General features: G+C 45.5%; 2 protein-coding genes across 2 annotated transcripts in view; both read left to right on the top strand.

Annotated features, from left to right (window-relative positions):
- Positions 1–20,777, top strand: part of LOC116544450 (HLA class I histocompatibility antigen, alpha chain F-like) — a 169,310-nt gene that overhangs the window by 140,861 nt on the left and 7,672 nt on the right. The gene's annotated exons all lie outside the window — the stretch shown is intronic.
- Positions 1,062–4,691, top strand: LOC116544455 (patr class I histocompatibility antigen, alpha chain G-like). The gene is made up of 2 exons (XM_032270859.1): positions 1,062–1,370; positions 4,367–4,691. The coding sequence occupies exons 1-2, from the start codon at positions 1,235–1,237 to the stop codon at positions 4,498–4,500; spliced, it is 270 nt and encodes an 89-aa protein (XP_032126750.1). The 5' UTR covers positions 1,062–1,234; the 3' UTR covers positions 4,501–4,691.

Here is a 20,777-nt window from a genome sequence, read left to right on the forward strand (position 1 = left end):
TGGCTCCTGGTTGCAACATACGGTAACACCGTGTGCTACTTTGTACTGAGGAGATGTCCTGGACTCACACAGAAACTCAGGTCTATGGAATGAAGGTAATTTTAAACTACAACAAGAGTCACAGATACACAGTCTGGGAAAGCAAAACATAGGAGCTCTGCGAGTTGTCAGTTGTAATACATTTAGACACATTTATATATCAACGGGCCAAAGTAACCTTTTTTACACATAAGATTCCTTATTATTCAGGAGTTACCAAAATTCTACTACTCACTGCAGCAAATACAAAGGAAACTGGTCTCTATTTTATCTCATGCGCTCAGGCACTACTTTTCCAGATTAAAAACAAAAACAAACAAACAAACAAAAAACCCTGTCGCTACACCTCCATTCCCAGGGCAAGCTCACTCTCTGGCACCAGGCTCCCCGGGGTGAGTTTTCTTCTAAAAGAACCCAGGGGAGTCCACGTATGGGGGGGAGGCAGAAAGTCCAGTTCACGGACAGGGATTCCAGGATGAAAAGTGAAGGGGGTGGGACTAGGTCCATGCCCAGGGTTTCTCCTTGGTTTCTTAGCCGCTGGTCAAAGACTCAGGGAGATACTGAGACAGAGCATTTCGTGCAGGAGGAGCGGGGTCTGGGCGAAGTCCCAGGGCCCCAGGCGTGGCTCTCAGGGGGTGTCTGCATTGGGGAGGTGCAGCTTTGGGGATTCCCTACATTCCTGCAGATTCCCTTCTGCCTCTCTCCACATATGTGAGGTCCTTCTTCCTGGATACTCATGACGCGTGGCCAGTTCCCATTCCCATTGGGTGCCGCGTTTCTAGAGAAGCCAATCACCGTCGCTGCGGTCCTGGTTCTAAAGTCCCCGCGGACTCACCGGGACTCAGATTCTCTCCAGACATCGAGGATGGGGTCAGGGCCCCCCGAATCCTCCTCCTGCTGCTCTCGGGGCCCTGGCTCTGACCAAGACCTGGACGAGTGAGTGCGGGATCGGGAGGGAAATGTCCTCTGCCTCTGGGAGGAGGAGTGAGAGGCCCGCCAGGACGCAGGTTGCTGGTAGCCGCGAAAGAGAAGGTTTGGCGGGTCTCAGCTCCCCCTCGCCCCCAGGCTCCCACTCCGTGAGGCATTTCAGCACCTCTGTGTCCCCCCCGGCTGCCGGGAGCCCCGCTTCATCGCGGTGGGTTACCTGGGGGACAAGCAGCTCCTGCGGTTCGACAGCCACGCCGCGTGTCACAGGATGGAGCCGCGGGCGCCGTGGGTGGAGCAGGCGGGGCCGGAGTATCGGGAGGAGGAGACTGGGAATGAAGGCCCAACACAGACTTTCCGAGTGAACCTGCGGACCCTGCACGGCCGCTACAACCAGAGCGAGGCCGGTGAGTGACCCCGGCCTGGGGTGCAGATCACGCTCCCTACCCATCCGCTACGGATGGCACGGGTCCTACCGAGTCCCTGGTCCGAGATCCACCCTGAGACTGCGGGACCCGCCCAGACCCTCCACGCAGGAGAGCCCCAGGAGCCTTTACCGAGTTTCATTTTTAGTTTAGGCCAAAATCCCCAAGGGTTGGTCGGGGAGGGGGAGGGGCCGGGGCTCAGTGGGCAGGGCTGACTGTGGGGGCAAGGCCAGGGTCTCACACCTTCCAGAGGATGATTGGCTGCGACCTGGGGCCAGACGGGCACCTCCTCGACGGGTATGAACAGTTCGTGTTCTATGGCAAGGACTATGTCATCCTGAATGAGGACCTGCGCTCCTGGACCGCCACGGACACGGCGGCTCAGATGACCCAGCGCACGTGGGAGGCAGACAAATATCCAGAGCAGGTCAGGGACTACCTGGAGGGCGAGCGTGTGGAGTGGCTCCTCAGATACCTGAAGAACAGGAAGGAGGTGTTTCTCCTACTACAATGGGGAATCCTCCCATGGTAACAGGTGTTAGTAACATGGTTCCCTTAATCGTGGGCAATCTCCCCTCTAACATAGGATCAAGAGTTCTAGCCCAAAATTTAACTATGATGCCCCAAACTTCCTTGGGTTCAGGACAAACTTGGCAATTCCCGATCATAGTACACCCTCCTACTCAGGGGACACAGGTATTGCCAATGGCTGATAATCAGACTAATACCCCCGGCTCTCCCTGCAGCACCGTTACAACACACTCAAGCTCGTAATTTTGATGCACCAGCGGCAGATGAAGCAGAACTGCCACAGCAGCTGTTACAGCCCCAAGCAGCTGCCCAGCGCCAGCCATACATCAACCTCTGAGGTCTCCCCCAAGACTGTTACAAATTTGCTTTCAGGGCGCCCTCCATGAACAATGTTGCCCCAGCAATGAGATTCCAATGGAAGATCTTGCCACAAGGCATGATTAACGGCCCCACAATTTGTCAGTTCTATGTGGGGAAAACGCTGTTCCCATTTAGAACTCAGTTTCCCCAATGCTATTTGATCCACTACATGGACGATATTCTGTGTGCAGCTCCTACACGTGAGACTCTTGTTTCAGTGTTCTCTATGCTCAGGGAGGTCATTACAGCAGCTGGCCTGACTATCTCCAGGGAGAATATCCAACTGTCCACCCCTTATCAGTATTTAGGAATGCGGCTTGAGGAGCGCACAGTTAAGCCACAGCTGGTGGAACTGCGGAGAGATGGGTTAAAAACTTGGAATGACTTCCAAAAACTCCTCGAAGACAAAAATTGGATTAGTCCAGTATTAGGGATTCCTACCTATGCGCTTTCTAACATTTTCCCCACCCTGAGAGGAGATCCTAACCTACACAGCAAACACAGCCTGTCTCTGGAAGCTGAACAAAAACTACCTTTTGTAGAAAAAAAGAATCTGAGAGGCTCAGGTTTTTAGGATTCAATCCTCTTTGCCTTTCACTATTTTGATTTTTGCTACCCCTCACTCCCCTACGGGGGTAATTACACAAAATGATAGCCTTACTGAATGGTGCTTCCTGCCTCATGCTGCTGAACACTGTCAGTATATTTGGATCAACTTTCTACCTTAATAGGGCTGGCTCGTAATAGGCTATTATGTCTGACAGGCTTAGAAGCACACAGGTTGGTTGTCCCCCGCTCACAAGAACAAGTTCGCCAGGCTTTTATTCACTCCACCTCCTGGAAGCTTAATCCGGCAGGATTCCCGGGTGTCATTGACAACCATTACCCCAATGTTAAACTTTTCCAGTTCCTTCACCTAACTTCTTGGATATTGCCAAAAGTTACACAAAATGCCCCCCTAGAGGGAGCGGTGACTGTTTTTACTGATGCTTCCTCTAATGGCATGGCTGCATACACTGGCCCCAAGGAAAGGGTCTTGCATACCCCAGCTGTTTTGGTTCAGTGAGCGGAACTAATTGCAGCCTCGGAAGATTTTCCAGGTCCTTTAAACATTGTTTCAGATCCTGCTTATGCAGTTCATGTTACTAGTAACACAGAAACTGCCTTTGTCAAATTTCATCTGATGATTTGCTTCGCTCACTGTTCTACGCTTACTAACAGTTGTACGGTCTAGGACCTCTCCCTATTATATTACACACATTAGAGCTCATACCTCTTTGCCTGGCCCGTTAACCACAGCTAATTCCCGAGCAGACACCCTTGTAACAACCGCTCTACCGGAAGCCCGCAACTTTCATGAATTAACTCACGTTAATGCTTCAGGTCCTAAGGACAGGTATGCTATTACATGGAAACAGGCAAAGGGGATCGTCCGCCATTGTCCCTCCTGCCAGGTTGTCTCTCTTCCCTCACAACCAGCTGGTACAACCCTAGAGGTCTCACTCCCAATGCCCTATGGCAAATGGATGTGACCCACTATCCTGCCTTTGGAAAAGTTTCTTTTGTTCATGTCTCTATAGACACATTTTCCCATTTCGTATGGGCTACCTGCCTAACAGGGGAATGAACTGCCCAGATTAAATGGCATATGCTCTCATGCTTCGCTGTGATGGGCATACCTGCAAAACTAAAAAATGATAATGGACCGTGATATGCCAGTATGTCATTTCAACGTTTTCTAGAGGAATGGAATATTCAACACACCACCGGCATTCCTTATAATTCACAAGGACACGCCTTGGTAGAAAGGGCTAACAGGACCCTCAAGTAACAGTTAAATAAACAACAAAAACTAGATGACAAGTGATTGTTTTACTCCCCAGGTCATATTGCATCTAGCGTTGTTTACTTTAAACTTTCTTAACCTTAACAGGTCTCAACCCTACACAGCTGTGGAACAACATTTTACAGCAGTTCAGCATAACCCTGTAAAGGGAAACAAGTGTGGTGGAAAGACTCATCCACTGCAAAATGGATGTCAGGTACTCTGATAACTATGGGCTAAGGATTTGCTTGTATTTCCACAGATAACTCTCCTGATCCTGTTTGCATTCCATCATGGCATCTTAAGCTCATCCCTGAGGAACAACATGAGCTCCCACTGCCATCCCCGCGGAAATCACAGGAGAGCCCCAAATCCGATGGACCAACTTCTGGATGACCATATTGTCCATCTCCCTAATCATAACTCTTCTGGCTGCCATGCTTCTCACCACCACGGCAGTTTCCCCCAACCTCCTCCCCCTCCTCCCCCTCTTCCCCATTCTCCTCGCCATCCTGTTAATGAAAGCCCACTTCATACACCTCTCACTTTTACTCAAATTTATCAACTTGTGTATATGGCTTGTCATACTACAGAACGGTGCAATATTCCACCTACTCCCAGCCATACTCTCGCTGCTGCTCTTATACTTTTCTCTCCAATGGGATCCACTGCTTTTGTATTTCCCGACTCTGGTAATTTTTCCTACTGGGCATATATACCTTCCCCCCCCCCCCCAGTAAGCTCTGTTTCTTGGATGGACTCTTCCATAGAAATCTATACTAACAGTAGTGCTTTCCTGCCTGTCCCTAATGACAACTGCGTACCTGTTCATCAAAACAAAGAAGACACCCCTTATAATGCCTCTAATGGATTTAAATTTCCTCCTCTTTGCCTTGGGCTCACTCCCAGCTGTCTCCCTATTGGTCCCCAGGCATGGATGTGGATTGTAATGCTTCTTTCCAGACCCAGTATATGTTTATTTCATTTTCTCTTCGCCTATCAGTCCCACACCTATCATAGCCTTTGCTTGTCTGTCATAACAACAACAACAACAAAACGGCTACCTGCTTGCTCCCAACATCCTGCAGAAGATCTGCTCCATATTCAGAGTGTTCACTGGGACCACTGCAATGCACCCGTTGGGACCATACTGGGCCCCCTTGATAATGCTGTCATTGTTGACTGGGCTCCCAAAGGTTTATATTGGCATAACTGCACTGCACAACACCCACACTGTCCAAAATATCCTTACCTCTTCACAGAGGACACAACACGCTCAGCGCTGCCTCAAGTTCTGCATCACGTTCCTCACCTATGGACCTCACCACTCCCCTACAGATGGTCTCACGCTGGCATCGTTGCACCACATCCTAAGATGATTCACCCGCCTGTTGGACCAGAACATCCTGATCTGTGGAAGCTGGCTGCTGCTCTCAGTGGACTTCACTTTTGGAATGTTTCCATGGACTCTTAACGGTCACAGTCTGGTGACACTCTACACCATCTACACTTTACTCCCAAATACATAACACCTAGTTGCAGTTGTGTTAAGCCTCCTCATATGTTACTGATTGGTAACTTTTCTATTTCCTTTGTCACCAACTCTATCAACTGTAACAATTGCAAATTGTTTTCTTGTCTAGATGCTACCTTTTCTGTTAACTCTAATGTACTGCTGGTCAGGGCTAGGGAGGGAGTTTGGATTCCTGTTGCATTGCATCGTCCATGGGAGTCCTCTCCCTCTATGTGCATTGTAACTCAAATCCTCAAGGACATTTTACATCACACCCATTGCTTTATTTTTACATTGATAGCAGCAGTTATTGGGCTCATTGCTGTCATTGTCTCAGCTGTGACTGCTGGCAGTGGCCATACACAACTCCATTCAGACAGCTCACTTTGTTGAAGTTGGTAAAAGAATTCCGCTACTCTCTGGAATTCCTAGTCCCAGATTGATCAACAATTGGCTAATCAAATTACTGACCTTCATCAAGTGTCATTTGGCTGGGTGACAGGGATTTAAACCTTGAGCATCGCGCTGTTACAGTGTGGCTGGAACACATCTGATTTTTGCATCACTTCTTTCAATTATAATTCTACACTTCACCCCTAGGACTGGGACAATATACGTCACCATCTGCTGTCCTGGAATGATAACCTCACCTTGGACATTAATCGCCTGAAGCAACAAATTTTTGAGGCTTCTCAGGCACATCTAACTACTGTCCCAGGTTCAGAAACTTTTGAAGACATTGCACAAGGCGTCTCTGATCTTAATCCAATTAAGTGGTTTAGAAAATGGTCTGTTCCTTTAGGTGCTTTCTCCTTGTTTGCCATCATTGTGATTGTTGCTAGCATTTCTGCCACGTTAATTACATGTTTCTGTATTCATAAATTTCACAAACATCATAGGTAACAACTTCAGGCCATGGTGGCCATAACTGCACTTGTAAAACAAAAGAAAGGGGGAAATGTGGGTAACCCCCCATATAGGCACCGAGGAATGAGAGCTAAGCAGAACCCTGGCAAAATTAAGGTCTGAAGAATATCTCAGTTTATAGTGTTACTACTCAGTTATTTCCCTTTATACAATCCTCTCTATATAACCATATGTTAGTTCATAGAATGAGTGCCTAAAGAATATCTTACCACTCAGTTATTTCCATATATATATATATATATATATAACTATACCTTAGTTAATAGAGGAATGCCTAGAGTAGATACAGTACAGAGCATGAATTAAGGAATAAGCAGCTTATAATCAGAGGAATGTCTAGAGCAGACACAGGGCAGAGCATCATTCAAGGGAAAAACAGTCATACCAGCACAAGAACCCATGGCCCAGGCACCAGCATTCAGTATCGTAAAGATACCCGCTGTATGGCAGGCTTTGGGCAAGAGCCACTCCTCCTGATAAAGGAGCTGTAGGACCTTGCTCCAGTTCATGTGGAAGGCTGCCCTCACTACCTGGGTGACTTTGAACTTTATCAGCTCTTGTTACTGTGCTGTTCAAAAAGCATTTCCCTGTAGAACTCATTGGAAGCTGCCAGCAGGTGGCGTAGACACTGACAGCTCTGTCACTGCTATTGACTTAAAGCATCCTCCTACAAATCTTCTTAGCAGCTTACCCATAGATAGAGATATTGCACACTGCACCCTCTTCACTGAGCATGGCCCACCTCCATGCCTCAGTGACCTAATAGGGATGGAGCTCTTACTGCACATGGCCCTTGCCTCAATGACCTAATGGGGATGGACCCCTTGCTGTGCACTGTCCACCTCCTAGCCTAGGTGACCTAATGTGGGTGGACCCCTTGTTTTATTGCTCAGGACCCTATCACTATCCTTAAAGATGGCTTCGCTCACTGCCCTGCCCCCTAACATATACACCATAAATACTCATGCTTTTGGACATTCGGGGCCTCGCCTGACTCTACTCATAGGTGGTGTGGCCCCCCAAGCCCAACTGCATTTTCCTTGTGCTTCTGTGTCCCGTCTCTTTATTTCTCTGATCCTGCACCTCAGTACAGCATAAGGGACAACCCACGACCCTGTGGGCCATCAGCCCTACAGATCTTATGGTCCTGACTCCCTTCTGGCCTGTCATAGGACATTTTCTTCACACAGATAGAAGCGGAGTGAGCTGCTATCAGGCTGCAAGTAAGCACAAAGAAAGCTGATCCCTGAGATCCTTGGGATGTTGCGGTCGGGAGCCCACGGGGGAGCTCACCGAGCCCACAATTCCTCCTCTACCCACATCTCCTATGGGCTCTGACCAGGTCCTGCTTTTGTTTTGCCCCAGGCAATAATAGTGCCCAGAGCTCTGGTGTGTCTCTCACAGCTTGTAAAGGTGACACCCTGGCACAGGAGCCCTGATGTAAGCAGGTGTAGGGGGGAGCAGAGGGGACACAGCTGTGCTATGGGGATTCTTTGATTTGAGTATCTTGAGCATGCAATGGGCTGTGTAGCATGTCACCACTCGCTGTGACCAATATGAGCTTATTCATGAATATTTTCTCTATAATGTGAGACAGCTGACTTGTGTGGAACTGAGAGGCAAGATTTATTCACACTTCCCCTTTGTGACTTCCAGAACCCTGATTTCTCTTTCTGCAAAGAGAAATGTGTTCAAATGTGTCTTCATCCCTGTTAGCATAATGCGATGAGGTGGGGAGATCAGCCCACGCCCGTGTCCACCGTGACCCCCTTCCCCACACTGCCCCATGTTTCTACTGTTATCTTCCCTGCTCCAGAGATCTGGGGCTTGGATGTCTTTATCTTTCTCAAGTTCATGCTGCACTAAGCTGCAACTTCCTGCTTCCCTATTAAAATTAGAATCTGAGTATAAATTTACTTCTTCAAATTCTTGCCATGGGAGGTTAATGAGTTAATTAAAGGAGGAAATTACTAAAGTTTAAGAGACAAAATAAATGGAAGACCTGAGAACCTTCCAGAGTGTATGTGTTTTTTCTGCTGATCTGTTGCAGGGGAGGAGAGTAGATGGTGTTGTGGCCAGTGAGTCCTCAGGCTGCTGTGGGCTTTATGTGGTAGCTGCTTGGCTGGGTCATCTTGGCTGCTCCAATGGCCTGGGTCCTTCAGTAGAACCTTGTCCCACCAGGACCTGTGATCACAGGGACTCAGATGTTATTTAGGGCAGTCCCTGCACACAGAAGTCCTTGTGATATCGAGAATGATTTTCAGACCTACCTAGCTCTTGCCTGCCTTCCAGGGCTCTTTACTGGATTGTATTTTCCATCCTTTCCCCAGCCCTCTTAAAGGAACAAGATTCTGGAATTTGCAAAGAGGAGGGATTCGATAATTTGTCATCATAGGTAACTTTCTGTTGGAACTCCTCTTCTGCTCTCTCTCCTACTCTACTTCCTGCCCTGAGTTGTAGTGATCCTAGCGCGGGCTCCAATCCAAACCCATGGATTTGTAAAACAGTCTAATTTAGATTTATATGCAGTTGGAAAATTGGAATTGTAATCCTAGGATTATCTTTCCTGAAGAGAGACATATGATCGTGTGCTGCCGTGTGTAGGAGGGTTGGTGTGCGAGGAGGGATGGGGGGGCACACAAGCAGCACTGATGACAAAAGCACTGGTGGCACTGACGTCGGTGTGAGAGGATATTGTGCTGTAGCTGCCACAAAGCAGCATTTGGCCTGAGGCTGCATTAATAAAGATATTGCCTTTAGAATAGGGAGGTGCTCTATGGTGATCTTTCATTGAACTGACATTTGTTGTCTGCTAAGTAAATGACTGTTTTTGCATTTGAAAAATATCTTTAAATTAGAAACAGAATAATTTCTTGCCTTGTGATGCATATATTCCAGAGAGAAGAGGCAGATGCAAGGTATACCATAAGCAGAGTAAAGAAGGAAAATGCTCGTGTTAGAAGTTGGCAAGTGCTGTGGGGGGTGATCCAGAGTGCGGGCTGTGGGGACAGGGAGGTGGCTGTTGTACTATGTGGTCAATGTAGGCCTTGTTGCAAATGTGACCTTCGAGGAAAGATTTTATTTTTTGACAGTTGGCAGAGCTAACTGTGGCTTTATTTTGAAAAAAAGAAAAAGAAAACAATTATGTCATAGGTGAAGTCATGTGCAAATGGGAGTACCCCAGGCAGTAAACTGCCGCCATGGGTGGGTTGAGGGCGAGGGCTGAGCCTCAGGTGCGTCTCCTGTTCCCCATGCTCCCCTGTACAGCGGCTTCCCCCGCAGGCTATGGGGCAGTCAGAGGAGGGGGTAGGCTGGGAGGGGCTGCTGTGCCAGTTCACTTGGGCAGGACATTTGAGAGCTTGGACACCAGCTTTCTACCAGGGGTCTCAATTTTCCTCATAACCATGGGCCTGGAGGAGCTGGTGCAGCTGAAGGAGCTGGAGCCATCACCAGAGCCAACGCTGGAGCCCAGGCTGTAGCTGAGGCCAGGGCTTGTGAGGCCACTGTAGGCCAAGCACAGCTCACCTGAGTAGCCACTGGTGGTGCTCCTATGGTTACTCACTTTCCATATCTCAGATTCCAGCCAGCTCTCCTTGCCCTGCAGCAGCTTCCTGTAAGTGGCGATCTCAATGTCCAGGGTCTGCTTGATGTTCATTAGCTCCTAGTGGCACAGCTGCCACGGCATGTCCTGCTTCACCCACTGCTGAATGGACTCCAGCACAGACAGCTTGGATTCCTTAATTGTCAGTTCCCCACGCTTCCCAGCATCTGAGATAATGCCCTGCTGGGGGCCCACTAGCTTTTGAGGCCCTCAGTCTCAGCCTGGAGCCCGCTGAGGTTCCAGGTCATCTCTGAGATCTCCGTCTTTGTGTGACGCAGGTAGTCTGGTGCTTCCCAACCAGAGCCTGCCGCTTCTCCTACTTGATCTGGTGCAGGCTCTTAGCAACAGCCCACCTTCTGTTGGTGATCTCTTTCTGGGCCTGGACCTCAGTGATGATGCTGTCCATGTCCAAGGAGCAGATATTGTCCACGGACAGCACCACAGATGTGTCTGAGATCAGGGACTGCAGCTACTGGATCTCCTGTTCACACAGCCGCCAGAGGAAGTTGATCTCATCTGTCAGCCCTTCCAGGTGAGACTCCAGCTCTACCTGGTTCATGTCAGCTTCACCCACTTCATCCTTCTTGATGAGGACAAATTCATTCTCCATCTCTATATGAATATCTCATCCTAGTACTAGTTCTTGAAGTCTTCCACCAGCCCCTGTGTGTTGCCAAACTCTGCCTCCAGCTTTAGCCTTTCCTGGCCCAGAGTGTCCAGCTGCTGCCAGAGGTTAATGTAGCTCTTGATCATGTGGTCCGTGTTCCTCCGAGCCATCTTCGGCTGCTTTAGGAGGCTCCACTTCATCTCCAGCATCTTATTCTATTGCTTCAGGAACTGTACCTTGTTGATGAAGGAGGCACATTTGTTTTGAGAGTCTTGATCTGCTCCCTCTCCTGTGTGCACATGGCCTGGATGTTGAGGTCTACCTCTAGCTTAAGGGGCTCAGCAGGCTCTGGTTGACGCTGATGGCTTTGATGCCCCCCATACCATGAGCCCCACCACAGCCTCCACCCAGACCCTTGCTGTGCCCAAGCTACCCCAAGAGCTGCCACCACTGTTGCCCAGTTAGAAGAAGCTCAAGTAGCTAATGTGGGTGCCAGGCCCACTCATGTAGGAGCAGTTGCTGAAGGCCTGGGGCCAGAGTGGAATACCCTGTAGTCCTTCTGGGTCACCCTGATGGACATGGTGGGGGCAAGTGTGCTGAGCCCGGCAGAGATGCAAGAAGGAGCAGAGAAATTGCCTCTAGGTTCAAAGAATGATTTGAAGGACATGAGGAGCTATCTGTGAGGATGTCTAGGAAAGTTCTTTCCAGAGAGGGAGGCTCCTGTGCAAATGCACTAGGGCAGGAAGGCGTCTGTGTTTTGGGAAGTGGGAGGAGGCCAGAAGGGCTGGACAGAGAGTAATTGAGATGAAGTCAGATGTGTGGCCACCGCAGGTAAGGTGTGGCCAGGTTTTCACTTTTCCTCTGAGTGAGATGGCGAGTTAGGTTACAGTTTCGAAAAGTGGAACGTAGTAGGACTTATTCTTTAAAAGCTTCTCTCTGACCAACCTACTGAGAACAGAATTTAGGAGTTGGGGGCAAATGAGGCAGTAGAGAATCCAGTGGGAAAGACATGTAGTTTTCCAAGATACAGATGTCCTTTAACTTGACTGGGGTGTGAGCAGTGGAAATAGTGGGAAGTAACGGGATCTGGATGCATCACAGCATTTGTTTATGGATAGTACCTGTATTATGAGAAAGAAGAATCCAGGACAGCCATAGTTTTAGACTGTGAGTGTAGAAGGGTGGAGCTGCTGTCAGTGGAGACGGGGAGGCTCTGGAAGGAACATACGGAGGAGAGCCCATCGCAGGCATTCAGTGGAGGAGATGGCTACAAGGAATGTAGGTGAGGGGCCCAGATGCTTCTGCAGCTACAGCTTCATCATCTAATCACTCTCCTGCTTCCACACCCGCTGTGTCTCAGAGCCAGAGCACTGCTTCTCCTCTGGGCTGTCTACACAGGCAGATGAAAGTCAGGGAAGTTATGGTTTCCATTGGGTTATAAGTCTCAGATTAATATTGTGCTTTCTCAGATAAGTAAGGGAGTAATAAAACAACGTGCACCTGGAACACTTATTCAGAAGACTGCAACAGTGAAAAGTTTTTGATTAATCTAAAGAAGGCTAGGAAAGAAAAAATAATGGAGCAAAAATGAGGTAATACTGGAAAAGAGCGAATGACAAAGCTGACTTAAACCCAACCAGGGTAACAATGACATTAAACATAATGGACCCAAACACTATGATTACAAGACAAATAGTGCAGAGGGGTAAAAATAATAAATAAATAAATAACCACAGGTTATTTATAAAAGACATACTATTGGTAGAAGATCCAGAAAATTGAAAATAAAAGGACAGAAAGAAATATCAGACAAACATTCATAAAAAACCACATGGAGATACCATCTAGAAAAACTATAGGACATGAGTCTCCTGAGACATACAGTACATGTAGACACCTTACATCGTCTGTTTTCTTTTTTTCAGAGACAAGGTCTTGCTCAGTTGCCCAGGCTGAAATGCAATGGTGATCGTAGCTGACTGCAACCTCAAACTCCTGGGGTCAAGCAATTCTCCTGCCTCAGCCTCCCAAGTAGCTAGGACTACAGGCACACGCCACTACACTTGGCTATAGTGTCCTTGATATAGTTTCTTATTAGATATGGTGTTATCCATGAAACAATATCATGCCATGTATTTGATGTGCAGTAGGTACACAACAAATAATAGGTGAATGAAGAAATAACCCACCCCCATTCATTCAAGCCACATCCACAATTACATTTTACAGATGAAAAGCAACATCCCAGACAAGTAAAGTAAAATTGAATTAGGTCATCCAGAGAAGAATCAGGAACACACATTCCATTCTCTGTACTCAAGGAATCAGAGCTCTACTGGGGTAATAGCAGGTATGATGCAAGTCAGATCAAGTCAGCCCATCAGGAAGCCCTGGGGCTCACAGGCCCAGCATCATATCAGGTGGCTGCTGCAAATCTATACCTGACCTAATCCTGGGGAGACCCATGCTGGGGGGCCTGCTCTCCCCTGACTCCCTGAGCCCACCCAGGCACATGACCTGCACTTGGACCACCCCTGCTCCTGCCTGGTCCATTCACCCTTGGAAACTCAGTTCTACCCCAAGGCTGCTGTGGGGTGAGGCTGCAAGGCCTTCCCCATTCCCAGCAGGGATTCCACCCAGGCCACTGCCCTCGAAGCCAACAGTGGATCTTCTTCTTCATGTGAATTAGGGAGTTTCTTGAGACCTTTCAGCCTGAGGCTGCCTCTATCCACCCTCTGCACTCTCAGATCACCAATGTCACAGACACCATCTCTTATCAGACCCCCTGGAAAGGGAGCTCCTAATTTGAGTTCCTTTCTAATTAAATTTTTCTGCAAGGTCAGCAATGCAGGTAAATCTGTAAAGAATAATCCAAATAAAATGATAAAGAGTTTTATTCAATTCCAAAGTCAAAACAAGGATTATGATAAATGAGATATAAATTACCAAAATTGTGAACAAAACGGGATATTACTAATGACTCTTTAGAAATTAACAAAAGAAAATAAGTAAATATATTGAACAACTTTATGCCAGTTAGTTAGAACCCTTAGATAAAATAGATAATTTATAGAAAGATACAAATTGCCAAAAGAGCTAATCTATTTCAGGCTACTGCACTGAACCAAAGTTACTGGCATTATGCTAAGCTAGATGTGTTGACCCAGGTATAAGAGTCATATTTTGTAAATGAAAAAAATCTGATTAAGCATTTTTTAAGTGAAAGCAACGTTATTAGAGAAGTAAAGAAACTAAAGAATGGCTACTCCATAGACAGAGTAGCCTTTTTTTTTTTTTAAGTTTAGGCTAATGTTTTTTGAAGATGTTTAGGCTATTTTTTTGAAGATGTTATTTCAATAACAAAATTTTCACTCGGGGCATACTTCCACTAAATTTGAGACATCTTAGACAAAACAAAGACTGATTTTCAAGCCATTATTTTTATGGCACTGAACTCTTGGGACTATTTGATCTGGTTACCCTATGTTCTCAACAGTGTTAACTCATTGAAGAGAACATTGTTATTAAAAGTACGTATAAGAAAAACTCAGAGATACTGTTGTAGCTTTTTTTTCTATCTCAAACTGTTTTCCCCTCAGTACCCAAGGCTCCATGATGTCTCAAACTTTTAATCATTAATGTAAAAAGAGAAGCTTCTCAGAGAATTAGAAGAAACCATTTTAAAATTTATATGGAACCAAAAAAGAGCTCGTGTAGCCAGGACAATCCTAAGCAAAAAGAACAAAGCTGAAGGCATCAGGCTGCCAGACTTCAAACTATACCACAAGGCTACAGTAACCAAAACAGCATGGTACTGATATGAAAACAGACACATAGACCAATGGAAGAGAATGGAGAACTCAGAAATAAAACTGCATATATACAACCATCTAATCTTCAACAAAATCTGAGAAAAGCAATGGGGAAAGGATTCCCTATTTAATAAATGGTGCTGGGAGAACTGGCTATCCTTATGCAGAAAACAGAAACTGGACCCTTTCCTTACACCTTATACAAAAATAAACTCAATGTGGGTTAAAGACTTAAATGTAAATCCCAAAACTATTAAAACCCTAGAAGAAAACCTAGGCAATACCATTCAGGATGCAGGCATGACAAAGATTTTTATGATGAAATTACCAAAAGCAACCAGAGCAAAAGTGAAAATTGACAGATGGGACCTAATTAAACTAAAGAGCTTCTGCACAGCCAAAAAAACGATCATCAGAGTGAACAGACAACCTACCAAATGGGAGAAAATTTTTGCAATCTATCCACCTGACAGAGGTCTAATATCCAGTATCTACAAGGAACTTAAGTAAATTTACAGGAAAAAAAAAACATTAAAAAGTGGGCAAAGGACATGAATAGACACTTCTCAAAAGAAGACATACATGTGACCAAAAGCATATGAAAAAACCTCAACATCACTGATCATTAGAGAAATGCAAATCAAAACCACAATGAGATACAACTTCATGCCAGTCAGAAAGGTCATTATAAAAAAGTCAAGAAACAGCAGGTGCTGGCAAGGTTGAAGGGAAATAGAAACGATTTTATACTGTTGGTGGGAATGTAAATTAGTTCAACCACTGTGGAAGACAGCATAGAGATTCCTCAAAGATCTAGAACTGAAATATCATTTGATCCAGGAATCCCATTACAGAGTATATATCCAAAGGAATATAAATCATTCTGCTATAAAAACACATGCATGTGTATGTTCATTGCAGCAGTATTTATGATAGCAAAGACATGGAATCAATCCAAAAGCTCATCAATGATAAACTGGATAAAGAAAATGCTGTACATAGACACCACAGAATACTAGGCAGCCATAAAAAGTAATAAGATCATGTCCTTTGCAGGGACATAGATGAAGCTGGAAGCCATTATCCTCAGCAAGCTAATGCAGAAACAGAAAACCAAACACCATATGTTCTCACTTATAAGTGGGAGCTGAGCAATGAGAACACATGGACATAGGGAGGGGAGCAAGACATGCTGGGGAGGGCAGTGGTGGAGACAGCATTAGAAAAAATAGCTCATTCATGCTAGGCTTCATACCTAGGTGCTGGGTTGATGGGGCAGCAAACCACCATAACACAAGTTTATCTATGTAACAAACCTGCATATCCTGCACATGTACGCTGAAACTTAAAATAAAATCAAATAAGAAGCCTAAAGCATTAAAGAAAAATAATCAGATGAGAGAATCTTTTGATTTATAAAATCCTGAGATAATAATTTTAATTTTGCTTTTAACATGTATACAAATTATTTGATACTCCTCCCTTCCAAAGATGCTGCTTAATTCCCTCCCTGTGAGTGGGGCTTGGAAGTAAGGATGCCCTTCTGATATGGTCTGGCTCTGTGTCCCCACTCAAATCTCATCTTGAATTGTCATGTGAATTTTAATTCCCATGTGCTGGGGGAGAGACCTTGTGGGAGGTGATTGGATCATGGGGATGGTTCCCCATGCTGTTCTCATGATAATAGTGAGTTCTCATGCGATCTGATGGTTTTATAAGGGGCTGTTCCTCATTTTGTTCTGCATTTCTCTCTCCTGAAACCATGTGAAGAAGGACACATTTGCTTACCCTTCTGCCCACCTCAGGAATGTAAGTTTCCTGAGCCTGCCTCCTCATGCAGAACTGTGAGTCAATTAAATTTCTTTCCTTTATAAATTACCCAGTCTCAGTTATTTCTTTATAGAAGTGTGAGAACAGATTGATACAACTTCTAACGGAAAGAGTAATGTTGACATAAGAGTTTGTGACTCTGAGTGTGGAATATAAAACTCACAGTGTCTTCCCCCTTCTCTCTCTCTATCTCTGGGATCATGAGCTCCAGGAGAAGCCAGATGCTGTGTCATAAGCAGCCCTGTAGGAAAGTCCATGTGGCTAAGAAGTGAGACCTCCTGGGACCAGAAAACAAGGAACAAGGCCTTTTTCAATGGCCATTTGACTGAGCCATGTTTCATATGGATTCCCAGCTCCAGTTGAGCCCTCAGATGATGCAGCCCTTGGCTGACAACTGGACTGCAAGCTTGTGAGAGGCCCTGAGCCAGAAGCACTCAGAGAAACCTCTCCTGGGTTCCTGAGTATTGGAAAATGTGAGATCTGTTAAGCTTTCAGTAATTTGTTATACAACAGTAAATAACTAATACAGCTTCACAAGAGACGATAAATTAATTCACTTAAATTTTCATTTGTTCTAAATTTCTTATTATTATCATCATCATTATTATGGAGACAGGGTCTTTCTCTGTCACTCAGGCGGGAGTGCTGTGGCAGGATGACAGCTCACTGCAGCCTCGACCTTCTGAGCTCAAGTGATCTTCCCACATCAGCTGTCTGAGTAGCTGGGAGTACAGGCATGCACCACCATGCCTGGCTAAAATTTTTATATTTTTGGTAGAGACAAAGGTTTTGCCATGCTGACTAGGCTGATCTTTAACTTGTGAAATTAAGCTCTCTGCCTGACTCTGCTTCTAAAAGTACTGGTATTACAGGCATGCGCCACAGCTTCCGGCCTAAATTGATTATAGAATATTAAACATAACATTGGGTTTTAAGAGGTAAGAAGAATTTCCATGGCTAAATATGATGTATTTTATTGTCATTCTCAATGATTGCTTTATTTGAACTTCAATTTCCAACTGTGTCCCATTTAAAGTCAAAAGAAAGACCCAGGCCATGCTAGGCGGATTCTATCACGGCCCCCATGATAGACGTGTGCCCCTGGTCATTCACCTGCCCCAGTTATTTAACCAACAATAATATAGGTGCTGCCATGAAGGGATTTTTACATATATAGTTGAGATCCTAAATCAGTTGACTTTAAGACAGGGACTATCCTGGTTCAGGCCATCCTCATCTGGTGAGCCCGTGAAAGGGCTGGGTTCTCCCTGAGCATAGAGATTCACAGTGTGAGAGGGATTCAGCATGAGGGGTTTCCTCCACTGTGTGGCAAAGAATGCTGGTGGGCACCAGGAATTGATAGAAGCCTCTCTCTACCTTGACAGGAGGCAAGGAACAGGGACCTCAGTCCTACAACTGCCAGAAACTGAATTCTGTCGCCTCTATATAAGCCTGAAGGAGGCCCTCAAAATGAAAACACAGCTTTGGGAAGCCCTAAACAGAGAACCCTCCAATCATGCCCAGAATTCTGACTAAGGAACTGTAAATAAATAAATAAGTGGTTTGTTCAGGCATGGTAGCTCACCCCTGTAATCCTAAGGTTTATGCGAATGACGGAGGAGGATGACTTGCAACCAGGAATTTGAGAGTGGGCAATTTGGGAGGTGTGGGCAACCCCCATATAGGCACCAAGGAAGGAGAGCTAAGCAGAATCCTGGCACAATTAAGGCCTGAAGAATATCTCAGTTGATAGTGTTATTACTCAGTTATTTCCTTTTATACAATCCTTTATGTAATCAAATATTAGTTTACAGAATTAGGGCTTGGGGAATATCTCAGTTTATAGTGTTACTACTCAGTTATTTCCCTTTATATAATCCTCTATATATAATCATATGTTAGTTCATAGAATGAGTGTCTAAAGAAAATCTTACCAAACAGTTATTTCCATATATATATATATATATATATCTTAGTTCATAATTGGAGGAATGCCTAGAGTAGACACAGTACAGAGCATGAGTTAAGGAATAAGCAGCTTATAATCAGAGGAATGTCTGGAGCAGACACAGGGAAGAGCATGATTTAAGGGAAAATGGTTATACCAGGACAAGAACCCATGGCCCAGGTGGCAGCATTCAGTATTGTAAAGATACCCACTATATGGCAGGTTTGGGGCAAGAGCCACTCCTCCTGATAAAGGAGTTGTAGGACCTTGCTCCAGTTCTTGTGGAAGACTGCCCTCAGACTGGTAATTGCACTTTGGTGACTGTGAACTTTATCAGCTCTTGTTACTGTGCTGATCAAATCTTCCTTTAGAACTCAATGGAAGCTGCCAGCAGGTGACGGTAACCCTGACAGCTCTGTCACTGCTGTGTGACTTAAAGCATCCTCCTATAAATATTAGAAGTAGCTTGCCCATAGATAGAGGTATCGCACACTGCACCATCTTCACTGCGCACAGCCTACCTCCATGCCTCAGTGACCTAATGGGGGTGGACCCCTTGTTTTATTGCTCATGACCCTATCACTATTCTTAAAGATGATTTCACCCACTGCCCTGCCCCTTAATCTATACACAATAAATACACATGCTTTTGGATATTCGGGGCCTCGCCTGACCCCACTCATAGGTGGTGTGGCCCCTTGAGCCCAGCTGCATTTTCCTTGTACTTCTGTGTCCTGTGTCTTTATTTCTTGGATCCTGCGCATCAGCACAGCATAAAGGACAGCCCATGACCCTGTGAGACCCTCAGCCCTACAGGGAGAACTTCTCTACAAAAAAGATTTTTTAAAAAAGAATTTAGTTGGGCATGGTGGCACTTCCCTGTAATCTAGGCTACTCTGGAGACTGAGGCAGGGGGACCCTAGAGGCCAGGAGTTTGAGGCTGCAGTGAGCCATGATCATGCAACTGCACTTCACCCTGGATGACAGAGGGAGACTCTGTCTCTGAAAATAAATAAATAAATACAATAAAAGGGCATTGTTTAAAGCCAATGTTGTGGCAATTTGTTATGCAGTCATATAAAATTCATACACAGGATCAACAGACACACAGAATGAATTTATAAATTTATATGCACACCACATGCATAAAATAGAATACTCTCTTTTCCAAGTATTTTTCATTTTATAATATTCTGTGATGCAATTAAATTTTAAAATAATGGTATTTCATTCAATCAGCCAAGAAAAATTAATTTAGTCCCTAAGCTGAACCAGGTATGCCCTCATATGCTCACGTGCCTGACATGCTAGAAGCTTCACAAGATTGGTGGAGTCATTGCAGTGTTTTAGGTGAAGAAATGAGACACTCTGACTCACAGTAGCAGGACCACTGTGGAGAGAACAGTCACGTAGCAGGTAATAGGACAATGCTAGAGTCACAATTCAGGAGTGACAGGATAGTGGGGAATAAAGGGAGAGGAAGCCCTGAGGGATAAGAGGGATGATCGGGATGGAGGGAAGGGCTGGAGAAGCAGGAGGCGAGTAAAAGGAATGGAGGGAAAGGATTCGAAAGCAGCAGAATTCTTAGGTTTAAACACATTGCTTTACAGATTTTTAATACATCCGTCTACAGGGCCTAGCAGGGTGTTCCTTGCATTTGGCCTTTAACACCCTATGTGGGACTGCCTCAAAACTAACTGCTTTTTATGCTTTTTTTCAGGTTTAAAAAAATACTAAGGGTTCCAATAAAATATGCACACCACTTAGATGCAGACACTTCCTAAAAACAGGCAGTGCATGAGCACTGGTGGGGGGCATTGTGACTGCATTGAACACTTGCGACTGTGAGGTGAATGAAATCTGTACTGGCTCCTGGTTGCAACATACAGTAACACAGTGTGTACTTTGTACTGAGGAGATGTCCTGGACTCACACAGAAACTCAGGGCTGTGGAATGAAGGTAATTTTAAATTACAACAAGGGTCACAGATACACAGTCTTGGAAAGCAAAACTTAGGAGCTCTGTGAGTTGTCGGTTGTAATATGTTTAGACACATTTATATATCAAGGGGCCAAAGTAACAATTCTCACAGATAAGATCCCTGATCATTCAAAGCTTACCAAGATTCTACTATTCACTGCAGCTAATAAAAACGAAACTGGTCTCCGTTCTATCTCATGAGCTCAGGCACAACTTTTCCAGATTTAAAGAAGAAAAAATAAAAACTGGCTCTACACCTCCATTCCCCGTCCAAGCTCACTCTCTGGCGCCAAGCTTCGTGGAGTGAGTTTTCTTCCAAAAGAGTCCAGGGGAGTCCAGCTACAGAGTGGCAGGCAGAAAGGTCAGTCCAGGGACAGGGATTCTGGGATGAAAAGTGAAGGTAGAGGACTTCACTTGGGTTTCATGCGAAGGGTTTCTCCCTGGTTTCTCAGCC

Source organism: Sapajus apella, unplaced genomic scaffold (assembly GCF_009761245.1).
Source record: "Sapajus apella isolate SASKATOON/1434 unplaced genomic scaffold, GSC_monkey_1.0 scaffold217, whole genome shotgun sequence".
Classification (NCBI taxonomy): domain Eukaryota; kingdom Metazoa; phylum Chordata; class Mammalia; order Primates; family Cebidae; genus Sapajus; species Sapajus apella.